At 41.6% G+C, this 16,157-nt stretch overlaps 1 protein-coding gene across 1 annotated transcript; it reads left to right on the forward strand.

Moving 5' to 3' along the window:
• Nucleotides 1-1,484: 1,484 nt before the first annotated feature.
• On the forward strand, nucleotides 1,485-15,113 carry LOC143026163 (ionotropic receptor 21a-like). The gene is made up of 7 exons (XM_076186170.1): nucleotides 1,485-1,783; nucleotides 7,936-8,204; nucleotides 9,271-9,430; nucleotides 11,863-12,032; nucleotides 12,372-12,555; nucleotides 13,455-13,607; nucleotides 14,374-15,113. Exons 1-7 carry the CDS (start codon nucleotides 1,772-1,774, stop codon nucleotides 14,488-14,490), a joined length of 1,065 nt encoding a protein of 354 aa, XP_076042285.1. The 5' UTR covers nucleotides 1,485-1,771; the 3' UTR covers nucleotides 14,491-15,113.
• The last annotated feature ends 1,044 nt before the right edge of the window (nucleotides 15,114-16,157 follow it).

The following is a 16,157-nucleotide window of genomic DNA, read 5'->3' on the forward strand; positions in this document are numbered from 1 at the left end:
AGCAATTTTTTTTTTTTTTTTTTTTTTTTTTTTTCTTTTTTTTTACTGTGGGCGGAGGTTCGTCCCGGGCCTGAATTGGGGACTTGGGTGTAGGGAGCAAGAGTAGGCTGCAGCACTCGTAAAATTATGGCGTCTTGAAGGGTAGGGATGAATCCCAGGTTCACGCTAGCTGGCGCGAATCGTCTGGACTAGGGAAGATCTAGCAGAGTCCAACACGAGCGCCACCCGTAATGCTAGCATTTAGGGTGGTGATGGTCACCAGGCAGTGAATCTGCTAGATATGTGACCGCGAGCAGATGCAAATCCACTGGTGTCTGTCCTGACACAGTTTGCTCGCGGCTTCGTTGACTCAGCACCGGAAGGGAGTGGCTTTCTCTGGGAAGGGCGGGGGAAGTGGTTGGACCAACGGCGGGTGTTATTTTTCGCTGAACGGAAACATTCGTGTTCGTGCTAATTTCCACTATGGTATTTGGTGTCGTGAAAAGTAGTAAATGCCTCAGCATCCTGCACACACTACACACTTCACAAGGGTTAATAGAATCACTCACCGTCAGTTTCACACGTCCGGGGCTCAAAATGTTCGTATTACCGAGGTCCGTTGGTCCTCACTAGCAGATTAGTTGGAATCTGCTGATGGTGTGGTTATTCGGTCTACTGTTTGTGAATATCAGATGATAATCACTTGTTATTCTATGTCGGTGTAATGATTTTTTCTTTCTTTTCAACACTATGCACTTGAGTGAACTAGTAATGTTCCGTGTGGTGCCAATTATGATTTTTTCTTTAGTATAGGTAAGACTACTGTCTATCGAAGCAATTGTAGTCACTTGTAGTCATTCTCACTAAACTTCGTTTTTTTTTTTTTCTCTCATTAATTTTGCGGTAAGGTGGCGTCCCGCTGCCACCAGTGTGTCCGTTGGGTAAGTATTCAGACTCACAAGACGGTTTTCTCGCCTAAATTGTGGTTTTAAATACACTCCGTAGATCCTACTTCGTAGATCCTACTTGGCTCGCATTTGGTTTGTCCCAGCAGAAATGCTGACATTGCATTTCTGATGGGGGGGTTTAAATCTAATAACAAGGAAGTTAGTCGTTTATATATGCTATCATATACTCATTTTAAGGTTGTGCAGATGTTTCTTGTGATTTAATTTGTGTCCGTATTAATTCAAATACGGAGAATGACGTGTGTGCTGGAATAAATGTTGTCTTGTCTCTGATCATCTCATGCTTTGATCACGTGAACGGAGACCTTGGATTTTTTAAATGTATGTTCCTCGTGTGTGAGTTCTGTTGTAATTTTCCATGGGTATCTAGAAAGGTTGCAAATATCCTTTAACACGAAACATTTAAAGGGTGTCATTGTTTTTTAACGAAGAAGATAGCAAGAGTCTGAATAACAAAGGATAGGTCATCGTTAACAGGATATGGTGAATAATTAATCTAAGTAACCTTCGTTTTTCTTCGTTACCCGCAACATTTGGCTTATCTACACAAACAACGGACTCCTCAAACTACTCTGTTTTGTTTACTGTTCATATGTACTTGACAGTTTGCCAACTTGCACGGGTACCCACTGACAGTCATCAGCTTCGCTCACGCTCCCACCAGCTTCGGGACCACCACTCCTGGCGGCGAGTTCAAGGCGACCCACGGCGTGGACGTGGAGGTGATACGGACGCTCTCAAAGGCTCTCAACTTTACCGCTGTCTGGAGGGATGCTGGGCCCCAGAAATGGGGATTCCGGTTCCCCAACGGATCGTACACCGGGATGATCAACCTAGTTACGTAATATTTCGTCCGCATGTTTTTTTTCTTTCTTTTTTCTTTTTTATCGTGGTTTACATGGCTGGTACACACCCGAACCTTGGAGGTGGTCCGCAACAGTTCATACGTGAACGCAGGAGACGGTTTCTACGGTGTGCCACTGCAGTGACTATCCGGAGGAAGCTGAGGTCCTCTCAAATTCCGTTTCGATGGCAATCATAAGGAAAGGTAATGGTGTCTGGAAAAAGTAGAAGTGTAAAGTTAACTGGGAGTAGACTTGGCTGCGACTGAAGGTAGGAAACAGGTGATGGATCACATGGAGGCAGGGAAGACGACGGATATGCTGAAGGTGCTGGAGAGGTGCTGCGGTGGTAAGGAGAGAACCTCAATCACAAGAAAGGTGCTTATGATCGTGAACATTGTGGCTTCGGTGTTGCTGTATGGAAGCAACACGTGGGCGTAAACCACTTCGGTACGATGACGCCCACGTTGGCGTCATGGGGCTCGAGTAGGCATCTTGATTATATATATACATTTTTTGCAGCTGTACATGAGTTACCCCCGGATTCTGTGAACTGGTTTCATCACGTTTTCTGTGTTTATTATTACTCAGAGTAAAGGAGAACGAGTAATACAGCAGTGACTTTATATTTTATAATGCGAGTAGTGTGATGAATCGTACGTTTGGCAGCCGATGCTGCGCGCTAGAATTTGACTTGTACTGAAGTGGTTAAGGGTCGGAGAATGTCAAAAGGCGGATATAAGAATATAGGGATGGAGGAGACTGCAAGAAAACATAAAACCTACACTAGACAGTCCCACGACCCTTATCACTTGTCATCCTTATCCATAAAGTTATCTAATCTTCTCTAAAGATAACCAATTGTTTCAGCTGTCACTACATTTTCATTCATTAATCATTATATTGGTAAACTAGTTTTTGCCTATTTCTTTGTTAAACCTTAATCTGTTCACATTAGATCCATTACTAAGAGTGCTGTCCTATTGTCTTAATATACCTTGCCTGCATCACCCTCGTTAAAGCCCTTGACCCATTTGATATTGTCGATGGACTGCATCAAGAGGATGGTCAACAGAATCAGATCAAATAAAACACCAAATAAAGAAAATATATGTAGGAGTTATTTATTCTCTGTTTCCCCGTGTGTTTCATTTTACAAAATGGCGAGTTTAGTTCGTATATCATGTGACAATTTGGTAAAAATAACAAATTTAGGTTTAAGCACTTCAGTACGAGTCAAATTCTCGCGCGCAGCATCGGCTGCCATATGTACGATTCATCACACTACTCGCATTATAAAATATAAACTCACTGTTGTATTACTTGTTCTCTTTTACTCTGAGTAATAATAAACACAGAAAACGTGATCAAACCAGTTCACAGAATACAGGGGTAACCCCGTCTGGGGTATTGGCTGCATGTTATTGTGGCAAAATAGCATGCAGTTGATGCTTTAGGGTCTATATGGGGTGCCCCTACGGACCAGAGTCACACATCATTTTGTCTGTGATAAAGGAAGACTGTTTATAGAGAAATGATGGCACTTTTATTATACTACGACTGTTCCTCCGTTATGCTGTCCCCCAACCCCTTGTTACTATCCTGTACCATTTCTCTGAATATTCATTTCCTTTTTTCGCCTACCCTGTAGTGGGGGAAAAGAATGCTACCACCAAGTCTTCCCACTTAAGTCATAGGAGGCGATAAAAAACGGGCCGGGAGACAAGATTAGGAGTCCTGTAACCTGTACCCCCAAAGTGGACATTCCTAAGAAAAGTAAAGGCATAAGAGGGTCTGGGAGTTTTCCAACCAGTACCCTAAGGTTTGAGTCTTTTAATGTGCGTGGATGTGGTACAAATGAAAGTAAAATGGAAGAGATAGGCAGTATGTTTGTGTGAAGAAAGATGGATTTGCTGGCTTTGAGTGAAACTAAATTGAAAGGGAAGGGCGAGTGTGAGTTTGGGAGTGTAGCTGGGAGGTTCTCAGGAGTGAAGAGGGGATGAGGGAGAGAAGGGGTGGCTATACTAGTAAGTGAAGAGATAGGTAAGCGTGTAGTGGAGTGGAAGGAGGTTTCTTCAAGGTTGATGTGGATGAAGGTGAAGCTGTGAAGGGAGATGTAGGTTTTTGTAAGTGCGTATGGGCCTGGTAGTGAGAAGAGTGTAGAGGAAAGGGAGGCGTTTTGGATAGATTTAACCCATTAAACTCCGATGACAAGATGTCTTGTCATTTGGTCAAATAAAACAAAAAATCATAAAACACCAAAATGTTTGATCAAACACCAGAAAAATATGACGTCAGTCCTCGCTTCGCTCGCAGCGAGGACTGACGTCATGTTTTCTGGTGCTGCTTGATCAAACATTTTGGTGTTTTATGATTTTTTTTTTTTTTTTTTTTACCAAATGACAAAGAATCTTGTCATCGGAGTTTAATGGGTTAAATGAGTGCATAGAGGGATTAGGGAGAAATGTCAATGTAGTTGTATTGGGAGACCTTAATGCTGGGGTAGGAAACAAACCAATAAACGGAGTGATTGGGAAGTATGGATGTCCAGGTAAGAATTGTAGTGGAGAATTGATGGTGGAGATGTGTCTTGAAGGAAAGTTGATGATAGCAAATACAGTGTTTAGGAAGAAAGTCAAGCATAAGTACACATGGGAGAGGGTGGTGGATAGAAGGGTGGCAGATAGAGCGTTAATGAACTATATAGTGGTGACCAGGAGTATGATAGGAAGAGTTAAGGATGTACATGTTTTAAGGGGAGAGAGTGAGGGAATATCAGATCATTATCTGGTGGAAGGTAAATTGAGAGTGGAGAATAGGTGGAGAAAGAGGAAAAGGGCAGAAGGTAGGGAGATGCTTAGAGTGATCTGCTTAAATGAGAAAGAAAAGGAGAAGGAGTATAAGAAGAAGCTGAAAGAGGAGTGGGAGGGAGTGAAGTAAAGAGTAGAACTAGGAGTGGAGGAGGAATGGGGATGGTTCAAGGAGGGAGTCATAAGGTGTGCAAAGATGGTGTGTGGAACAAGGAGGGCGGGAGGAAATAGAAGGAAGGGTTGTGAATGGTGGGATGAGAAAGCAAAGAAAGGTGTAGAAGAGAAACAGGCTTTCATATATTGGCTACAAATTAGGACGAGGGAATCGTATGAGAGGTACAAGGTAAAGAGAAGGGAAGTTAAGCATAAGATAAAGGAAGCAAAGAGGTGAGCAGATGTGAAATGGGGTAAGAGTATAACAGAAATTTTTGAAAGTAATAAAAAGATGTTTTGGAAAGAAATTCAAAGAGGAAGAGGAGGCGAATCAAGTAGAGAAGAAAAGGTAAAAGGTGCAGATGGAAAGATGATAATGGAAGAGAAGGCAGTGAGAGGAAGGTGGGCAGAGTATTTTAGGGAGCTGCTAAATGTGAAGGAGGATAGGGAGGGAAAGGTAGTTGCAGTGGGAAGTGCTAAGAAAATGAGAGTGATGAGTGAGGAAAATGGAGGAAAAATAGGGAAAGATGAAGTGAAAACAGCTGTTAAGATGATGAGAGCAGGTAAGGCACCTGGATTGGATGGATGCCATGCAGAATGTCTTAAATTAAAAAAAGGAGGTACAGTTATGATCAACTGGCTGGTGAGGTTATTTAATGTTTGTTTAAGAGAGGGTAGAGTGCCGGAGGGCTGGAGGAGTGCCTGTATAGTTCCGCTTTAGAAGGGAAAGGGGGACAAGTGTGAGTGTAATAGTTTCAGGGGGATCAGCTTGAGTGTAGTTGGGAAGGCTTATAGGAGGGTCTTGACTGAGAGGATTAGGAGAGGAACAGAGGGATTGGTGAGGAACAGTATGGGTTTAGAACAGGTAGGGGTTGTGTAGATCAAATTTTTGTGGTAAGACAGATATGTGAGAAAGCTATAGGAAAAGGTAAGGATGCTTTTTTGGGGGCTTTTATGGATTTGGAAAAGGCTTACGACAGGGTAGACAGGAAGGTAATGTAGGAGGTATTGCAGATATATGGGATAGGAAGAAAGCTGTTAAGATCAGTCAAAAGTTTTTACGAGAGTAGTAGAGCTTATGTTAGGATTAGAAATGGGGAGAGTGAATGGTTTGAGGTAAAGATGATACTTCGTCAGGGATGTGTTATGTCGCCCTGGCTATTCAGTCTATACATGGATGGGGTGGTGCGAGAGGTGAATGCAAGGGTAAGGGGTCAGGGGTTGGAAATGGTTAAAGAAAATGGGGAAAAGTGGGAAATAAGCCAGTTGTTGTTTGCTGACGACACTGCGCTTGCAGCAGGATCAGAGGAGGGATTGAGGAGGTTTGGTGTGTGAAAGAAGGAAGCTGAAGATAAATGTGTGCAAAAGTAAGGTGATAAGATGTACAAGAGGAGAGAGTGACAGCAGGCTGGAAGTGAGCATTAAGGGAGAGAAACTGAAGGAAGTGGATAGTTTCAGATACTTGGGTGTGAATGTGGCAGGAAAGGGAGGAGTGGGGGTGGAGATAGAATGTAGATTAAGAGAAGTGAGTAAATGCTTTGGTGGATAAAATGTGTAATGAGAAATAGACATCTGGGGAATGGATGTTAAGAGGAGGTTATATGAAGGAGTGATTGTGCCAACAGAACTGTACGGGGCAGAAACATGGAACATAAGAGAGGAAGAGAGAAGGAGTTTGAATGTGTTTGAGATGAAATGTCTGAGAAGTATGATAGGTGTTACTAGGCTAGATAGAGTGAGAAATTAAGAGGTGAGGAGGAGAACAGGGGTGGAAAGGGAATATGTATGAGAAATAGTTTGACTCAGCCCGAAGGAATTTCTCCCCGTCTTCTCCTTTTCTGCATGAGGGGACGGAGAGGGGGGGTCGCCGAATTAATGAAGCGTCCTTGCTGTGAATGTGCTGTGTCCTGCGACACTGCTCCTGACCCATTCCTCTGAAGAATCTACAAGCGAAACCAGTCAAGTAATAAACTCGGAACGAGACCCGTGACTCTTTTTTCCACCATTTTTCAACTTGTCACAATGTCTCAACATACACACACACACACACACACACACACACACACACACACACACACACACACACACACACACGCACACACACACACACACACACACACACACACACACACACACACACACGCACACACACACACACACACACACACACACACACACACACACACACACACACACACACACACACACACACACACACACACACACACACACACACACACACACATATATATATATATATATATATATATATATATACATTTTATCAACCACAATGCATATATATATATATGTATTATATATATATATATATATATATATATATATATATATACAGTATATATATCACAACAAGTAATGTCGTAGCACATTGGTAAAATTATACTAATGACCCACTTTCGGAGAAGAATAAGTGAAGGTAAAAAGATCCCTATATTTCGATCACTAACTGTGATCCTCTTCATCACATCTGCTGAAAAGGATCACAGTTAGTGATCGAAATATACGGATCTTTTTACTTTCGCTTATTCTTTTCCGAAAGTGGATTAGTATCATATATGTACATATATATGTATATATATATATATATATGTATATATATATAATATGTATATACATATATATACATATATATATATATATATATATGTATGTATGTATGTATACATATATAATATGTATATACATATATATATATACATATATATATATATATATCATATGTGTGTGTATCTGTGTGTTGTGTGTGTGTGTGTGTGTGTGTGTGTGTGTGTGTGTGTGTGTGTGTGTGTGTGTGTGTGTGTGTGTGTGTGTGTGTGTGTGTGTATGTATAATCCAGACGCCGACGTCGGCATCCTCGTGTACCCACTCACGCCTCATGACGCCTACGTAGACGTCACTATACTGAAATGGTTAAGGAAATGTGTGGGAACTAGTTTATCAATAGAGTGGTTAACAAACGAAATAGAATTGCTAAGCGCTGAAACAATCGTTCATTTTAAGAGAAGATGAGATAACTTTATGAATAGGGATGACAGGTGGTAATGAACATGGAAGTGCCTAGTGTAGGCCTTATGGGCTCTAGCAGTCTCCTCCATGTCTTTTTATGTTTGTATATACAAATCTCAAAGCGTTTATGCCAGTTTTCTCTCACGTTTCCTGCAGGTCGGAACTGAGGTCGGTGACGTTGGAATCGCCAATAGTTTCTTGGACTACTATAGAACGTACGTAGTAGACACAACAGCCCCTTACGATTTCGACTACAGTTGTTTCCTGACTCCTGCTCCTCGCGTGGTGCCCCGTTGGCAGTCGCTCTCGTTCCCCTTCACTCTCGAGTCCTGGATTGCCCTCGTCTGCATGGTCGGAGTCATGACCCTCCTCATTCCGCTCTTTGCCAAGATAGTGCACGGAGAAGACGACGCCAAGTTCACAAGGTAGGTAGTGTTTTAGGTCCTCTTTTTATATAGTTAGAGTTGAGTTTATTTGCATTCAGTAAAATACTATTAGGGTGGAGGGAAAGATTTTTAAAACAAGATAGTGATTCATTGATGAAATAACGCGATTACTTTTAGTATGATAATGATGATGTACCGTTGAGGCCTGTCTACCGCTACTGAAGCTTGGTGTGTGACGTCGCGTCGTCAGCTGACTGATACTGTCACCACATTTGACATTATTCGCACAATTGTTTTTGTCTTCGTTTCTTTTGCTGATAAGGTCTTAAAGGCAGATCGCAACCCAGGGAACAGGCAACATCTTTGATGTTGAACTCCATTAACTGGGTACCCACACCTCTGGTAGAAATGAATCAATAAATAGATAAATAAAAATAAATAAATAAAAGGGGGAGCGAATGTTTCTAGAAAGCTCCTTCTATTTTCTCTATCTCTCTGTCACTTTCTCTTAACTGATAATAATTTAGACGCTGTCCTTATTCGACACACACTTTTTGGTAGAGGCTAAAGCTTACCTTGCCTTGACTATTAATATATTTCCCCTTGAAGAATGTAATGGAACTGCCTGGTGTAGGCCTTATGGTCTCTTGCAGTCTCCTTTATGTTCTTATCTTATTATTACCGTGCAGCTTCACTGTACGTAGTAACATGACCTGCGTCTCACGCATACTATATATACCTTTAGAAAGCACCTACAGTATTAGGTTTGTCGCTCTATGATGAGAGTAATAGATTTATATAAACAAAACCTCTCTCTATCTATCTCTCTCTCACTATCTCTCTCTCTCTCTCTCTCTCTCTCTCTCTCTCTCTCTCTCTCTCTCTCTCTCTCTCTCTCTCTCTCTCTCTCTCTCTCTCTCTTTCTGTGTGTGTGTGTGTGTGTGTGTGTGTGTGTGTGTGTGTGTGTGTGTGTGTGTGTGTGTGTGTGTGTGTGTGTGTGTGTGTGTGTGTGTGTGAATGTGTGTGTATCTGTCTGTCTGTCTGTCTGTCTGCTTTTCCTCCCTTCTCACTTTTTATCCTCAACTTCGACCTCTTTCTTCGGCAGCCCAGAAGTCTCCTTCCTGTACACGGTGGCCATGATTAGTAACGAGAGTGTCCCCCAGCCGAAGAAGTCTCTTAGACCTTTCATGGCCCCGCTGATGCTCATGGGCTTCGTGACTGCCATCTTCTACTCCAGCAACTTAACGGCCTACCTCATGACCAAGGTAGGGATAGTGCCGCCGTAGCTGTAAGGATAGAGGCGCCGTAGCATTAAGGTCATAAGGCGCTCTTGGGTAAGGGGAGGTCTTTGTTATTAGGGGCAGCGGCAGGAGTGAGATTTATCTTTGATGTATTGAAGGTGTATGTTTAGGTCCTTCTCAAGATGTTCAGTCACCCAATTTGTCATAGAGGGTCAAAGGCTGTAATAATATTTGCCTTTTTCCGTGCCTAGCAAGCTTCCAGATTTCCCGACTTTTTCCCATCGTTTCCGGGTAGGTATAATACATGCAACCGCGTCCCATAAGACTAGAATCATCATCAGGAGAACAAGTATTGTAAATGAAACACCTGAACTGGCGTTCGGTGTCCAGGCAGGTTACTTGTCTTATGTCAGCCTTATCGAATACTTTTTGATCCAATACATGTTCTTTCCGGTGATACTGTAAGATATACCACTATATCCTACAATTGTCACATGCCTGACATGTGATGTACATAAATACAAGAAGGTACTAGCCTTTGGCAATAATTCTAATATTGCCAACCTTCGCATTTCCTAATCATGAAAACCTGACACAGATAATGCAAAACATCATCACACCATCGTCCGACACAAGTACCTAATGTCACCTGATAGTTTATTAACCTTTCCTTATACCTACCAAACTACATTATCGTAACTCCAATACACACGTCATGCCAAGGCACATCCACAAATAATATTACTAAACCCATTATAATGGAACTAACACACATATATACATACATACTCGTACATACATATATATATGTGTGTGTGTGTGTATGTGTGTGTGTGTGTGTGTGTGTGTGTGTGTGTGTGTGTGTGTGTGTGTGTGTGTGTGTGTGTGTGTGTGTGTGTGTCCCAAACATATTAACTATCTGATAACCTACACCTGACATGCTTAGATAGGCATATCCCCATATATAAACGGGCGACTGCGTCGCCAGAGAGAAGACTAAGGGAGACACTCCCTTAGATTCGGTAGGGAAGATATTTTCCCTTTGGGAGATTATATCCCAAGTTATCTCTATTATTCTTATCCCAGATAACAAAATGTCGTTCGATCTCGTGCAAAGCAATACTAAATGTGTTTAGGTTTACAATTCAGGTATTGTCGATAGTTTAGTTAGGTTAGGTTAATTCACGTGCTGGACTCGTGATCGATAGCTATTGCTCTCCTGGTTAAGAGTTCAAAGCTCGCATTGTCCAGTCTGTAGGTAATTTTGTGACCTTGCATACACATACACTAAATCATTTTACTTAAAGGAGACAATGACAGATTGTAGTATAAGTAGTACTTGTTTTATGTGTGTGTGTCTGCGTGCGTGCGTGGGTGCGTGCGTGTTTTTGTGTGTGTTTTGTGTTTTGTGTGAGTGTTTATGTGTATGTTTTTGTGCTTGTGTGTTTTGTGTGTGTTCTAGTCCTTGGTTGACTATACAAGTGTGGTGTATGGAAGATAAAGTATCGTTGAACTTTATATTTATTGAAGACATGCAATTCCGGTAATTACAGATCGGATATAATCCCCCAAGGGAACAGTGTCTCCCCTGGTGAGACTAAGGGAGAGTGTCTCCTCTAGTCTCCTGTCTAGTCACCTTCTATCTCCTTCTAGGGGAGAGTGTCTCCTCTGGTCTCCTGTCTGGCGACACGGTCTCCGGGATTTAAATATTCAGAAATACCTGTATCAGCGGTCTTGTGTAGAGTTGCCTATACTTACTTTCTACAGTAATACAAGTTGGTTTGTTGCATTGCAATAGAAGTATTAAGTACTATATTTATATTCGTTAATGCATCATGAAATGGTGCATGGATTGTATTTATAATTATGTAGCTTGGTAGGTATAAGGAAATGGTTGATCATCTGTCTGGTGACACTGTGTACTTGTGTCGGTAATTTCCGTTGGACGATGACGTGATCTGTGTTGTATGTCTGAGTCAGATGTTTACGATTTGGGAGTGTGGATGTCAGCAAGATTGGGAAGGAATTGCCAAGGCCAGTGCCTTCGGGCACCTATTTTTATGCATGTGGATCAAGTGTTAGGCATGTGATATAATGGTTAGTAAGGATACAGTGTGTGTTTCTGTTTTTATGTGTATGCTTTGTGTTTATGTGTGTGGTTTTGTGCATGTGTGTTTTGGTGTGTTTTGTGTATGTGTGTTTGTGTGTGTGTGTTTTGTCAATGTGTTGTGTACGTATTTTGTGTATGTTTGTGTATATTATGTGTGTGTTTTGTGTGTTTTGTGTTTGTGGGAGTGTTTCTGTATGTGTGTGTGTGTTTGTGTGTGTGTGTGTGTGTGTGTGTGTGTGTGTGTGTGTGTGTGTGTGTGTGTGTGTGTGTGTGTGTGTGTGTGTGTGTGTGTGTGTGTGTGTGTGTGTGTGTTTCTATATTAATCAAGAACTTGTCCTATGCCTAGACATTCGAGCAGCCCATCCAATCGATGCGACAACTGGCCGAGTCCGGTCTGCCTGTCTCTGCCTTCGGGAATGTCTTCGACAAGAACCTCCTCGCATCTCTGGATCCTTATCAGCGTCAATTAGGTCGACGGTACACTGCCATCTCTGCGGGTTTTGACCCTTATTTCAAGTAGGTAACACCCTCGGATTGCTTTCAGGAAAGCATCTTGGAAGAAAAGTTTGACGGACATTCAGAATCGAGGCGTCGCGATTTATTTAATACTATCGGTTTGTGTCACATTTTTAACACAAGTCTGTCAAGATATTTTTTGAGCTGATATACCATGTTCTGTATTTGTCTAATATACCTTATCAAGCCTTGTGAAATCGTCTTGTTTAGAAAAATAAGTTTAGTCTGTCTTTTTCAAGAAATGCACCATTCTTTCTTGAAACTTAGTTGTAACTGTCTTCATGCGTCTCACTTGATTTAGACCAAGCTAACAACGTGAACACCTTCTCCTCTGCACAGGCAAACCTCCAAAGGTCTAATGGCCGTTATTAGCAACCGACAGCACCTAGAGTTCGTGAAGCAGGTATACTTCACTAACAACCTGGGCGAATCGAGTGTTCGGATTCAGGAGGAGTGTATCTCGACCTACAGCATTGTCATCCTCATCCCCAAGAATTCAGTGCTTAAAAAAACTCTCGACAAGGTTACCATGTTTCCCTTTATGCATTTATCATGTAGTGTGTTCCCTTTCGAAACCAACAACAAGTCTAATCTATTTGTTTGGCTGTAAGGATGTAGGTATGGAAGAAAATAGAAATTCGCAGGGTCGGGGCTAGACGTCTACGTCCTTCAATGTATTATATGGAGGGCACTGTCTTCTATATGTTCAGGGATCGCTTGCTCCTCCAATTTTTAAGATACAGAGCCAATATTGGCATGTATAATAAAGGGGTGTTCGGGCAGGTCTTGGCGAAAGAAATATTTCCTCATCTGGATCAGAGCCAGAGCCACCTTCCCCCAGTTTTCAAGATAGAAATCCCACACTTGGCATACATACCGAGGAGGGAGTGGGAGGTAGAATGAATGAAAAAAGAAAACCCCTCGTGGGATATTAGTATAGGGCACTTTAATCGACTCTTTGTTTATTCGACTCAGTTTTTGAGACAGCCTGTACTTGGGATGCACAATAAACGGGGAGGAGGCATAATAGATGGATAAAGAAAATTGCTCCCTAACCCAAGGGGGATATTTAACAAGCACTTTCTGTGGATTTGTTCACAAACTTTTCCCTCATTATTTTGGATAGATAATCATGCTTGCCATGCATAATAAGTGGGAGTCATGATAGGTTTTAAGGAAAAGTTTTTGCTCCTTTACCTCGGGGGGTGGACTGGACCCCCGTCCCTTATTTGCTAAAATGGAGAGCCTATACCTGGAATACTCATACATACTTAGTGTCGAACTAGGTTAAAAAAACCGTAACAGTAGGAGTGAAAATGATAGTAATTGTAGTAATTGTGATTGTAGTTGTATTTGCAATCACCATTGTGACCGTAACCCTTGTAACTCATTGTAATCCATTGCATTGATCTTTCCTTACAGGCTATCATCAGAATACTTTCTGGTGGACTGACACTCAAGTTCTTTAGGGACTCCCTGCGCATAGGTGACCTGGAGGACGCTGAGGGCGACCACGCCCCGGGGCAGGAACCGCCTGAAGAAGCTACACAATCTGGAGACAACAACAGCAAGCAGGTGAGGCATCTGTAGGCTTGCAGATGTAGATGTAGATGTACGAGTAGATGCGGAGCTATATTTTTTATATTTACAGCTCCCTGAGGATTCTTCTTCTTTTTTTCTTGATGTCTTACTACATAACTTGTTTTTTATATGTTTTCTCTTTTCATCCACATTTTATATCGTCTTTCTTTTATGTTCTGCAGGTTGTTTTTGGTTTGTTGACAGATTTTCCGGTAGAGTTACTTTAAGATTACGGACGTGTCTGTATCGTATACGAACACGGTGAACAGAAGTGACCTAAGAATGAGTCCTTTACGAACTTCACCCGAAACACTTTTTCAATAAGACCGTTGGTATCAAGGGCAATACCCAGTTTTACGTCTGTTTAGACAGTTTCTTCTCAAACATGCTAGATTTTCTGTAAGGTCACATGTTGCTGGCTTTATGTATTTGTGTCACTTTTTAACAGCTCCTGCTCTCACGTATACCGTGAGTGATATCACGCGTCATTCAAGAGACAAATCTCACTTATTTACCCCCCAAAACACCAACATATTCACCGTGGGTTTCGACCCTAACTGCTCTCGAAAATGGGATTGATGATTCAATTAACCATGCCCTTGGTCAAACTCGCTGGCTGCAGGGATCCAGCTGCCGTCACTTCGACCCTAAACGCAAGTAGCAACGCTCTAACCCGCTCCTCCAGCAAGCATCTCGAGAATGTACATGCTCATAAGGTGATCCATTTCATTCTAATGATATTTTATATTTTGTGTTTCAGGTCATCACCACTGAGCATCTTCAGGGAGCTTTCTTCATTCTCCTGATAGGGAACTTCCTGGCTTTGCTCGTGTGTGTGGCTGAGTGCTCCATCCACGCCATCAAGACGACGTCCTAGGATTGTTGAGGAAAGATTCGCGCTTGGCGGAGGTAACGCCAAGCGAGGACAAAGACCCAGAGTGTATCTGTCCCGAAAGGGTTAGGATCAAGGTTAGGTTACGTGTGGTTGTAAAGGGTGAGGATAATGTGAAAGGTGTCAATATAAAGGTACTGAGTGGAAATGTTCCTTGTTTGTTTGTCCCTTTGTTGGCAAAAAACACACACACACACACACACACACAAACACATACACACACACACGCACACATACACACACACACACTTCGGGGACATATGTTATGAGCCTTTTAGAATTGACTTTGCTCTCTCCAACGACCCAAACTATTGATAAAGATTTTGTCCTTACTTGGTGTTTCTTTTGTCATATCTGATGGCAGAGGTCATTTTCAGACCGACATTTCTCTTGTTCATGAGTTACTGTGACACTGGAACCTAGATTGTCAATAACACTAGATCATATTTATTTGATAATTTCAGTCATGTCTTTTAGTATATACACTTGTTGTTATTGAGTTAACGCAAATGCAAGTGAAAAACTGATCAATTGATTAATTAATGAATGAATGAATTAGTTAATCAAGTGAGCAATCAATTAATCAATCAACTAATTAATTCATGTGAATAAATAGAGTAATGAATAATCTGCTTGTACTTGTAAGATTTATTTAATGTCTCATTTTAGAGTATAATATTCATATTTCTTGGGTTACAGTAAAATTTATGTAATATTCTCAAATAGAATAGCTAGATTATCCTTACCACAGAGCCTAAGATTATATGATATTGGTAAAATATTTAACTAATTATTATATTTACTTTGAAATTTCAAATTTCATTGAACGTACAGTATGTCAGTATTCATTTAATAAAATGCATATATAAACACTTATTTTATTACATGAAGGAGAAGGTAAAGGGTGCAGATGGACAAAAGTAGATTGAGCAGACTTGAGGGGAAGACGAAGAATGAGGTAGATGGACGGGGTGAAGGGGCACTGGATGCAAGAGGAATGTCTGTTGAAGAAGGAAGAGAGAGGGCAAAGGATAGGTGTGATTAGAGGGTGGTTGTAAGTGGATGAGAAGGTGGGGGTTGTCATGTAGTGAAGCCGGGGGGGGGGGGGTAAACCAGCTTCGCCTGTCGGAGTCTGTCGTGGTACTGTGTCTCGCTGCACTGCCAAGCAATGTGTCGGGAGTAAAGGATAACCTTTCATCTACGAGAAGCTAAGCTGGGAAAGAAAACGAGTGGATTTTTGGGAGACTGTGGAATGGATGCAAGGTGGATGTATGGTTTGACTCGCCCTCATCCCTTTTTTGGTATACGAGCCACCGGCTGCGCTGGTCCTTGCTTCGCAGGGGACTGCCTTCGTCCCTTATTCAATATCTACAAAATGATGGACAAACAAAACTTTTCTCTCCCTTTTTTTTTTTTTTTTATCTTTTCGTCTTTAGAAAGACTAAAGATAAGCAGCGAGCGGGCAAAATAATTTTTACCGTTCAATTGACAAAATGTCACAATCTGCTTATTTAAAAAAAAAACTATATATATATATATTTTCGTATGCTAAGATTGGTGTCCCCAGTTGCCGCCAAGTGATTTTATTCACTTAAGATAAACCCTCCTCTGCAGTGAAAGGGTTGGGATTATTTTGACTAACACATTCACTT

Source organism: Oratosquilla oratoria, chromosome 6, assembly GCF_046742065.1.
Source record: "Oratosquilla oratoria isolate Oo_2021 chromosome 6, ASM4674206v1, whole genome shotgun sequence".
Taxonomy (NCBI): Eukaryota; Metazoa; Arthropoda; class Malacostraca; order Stomatopoda; family Squillidae; genus Oratosquilla; species Oratosquilla oratoria.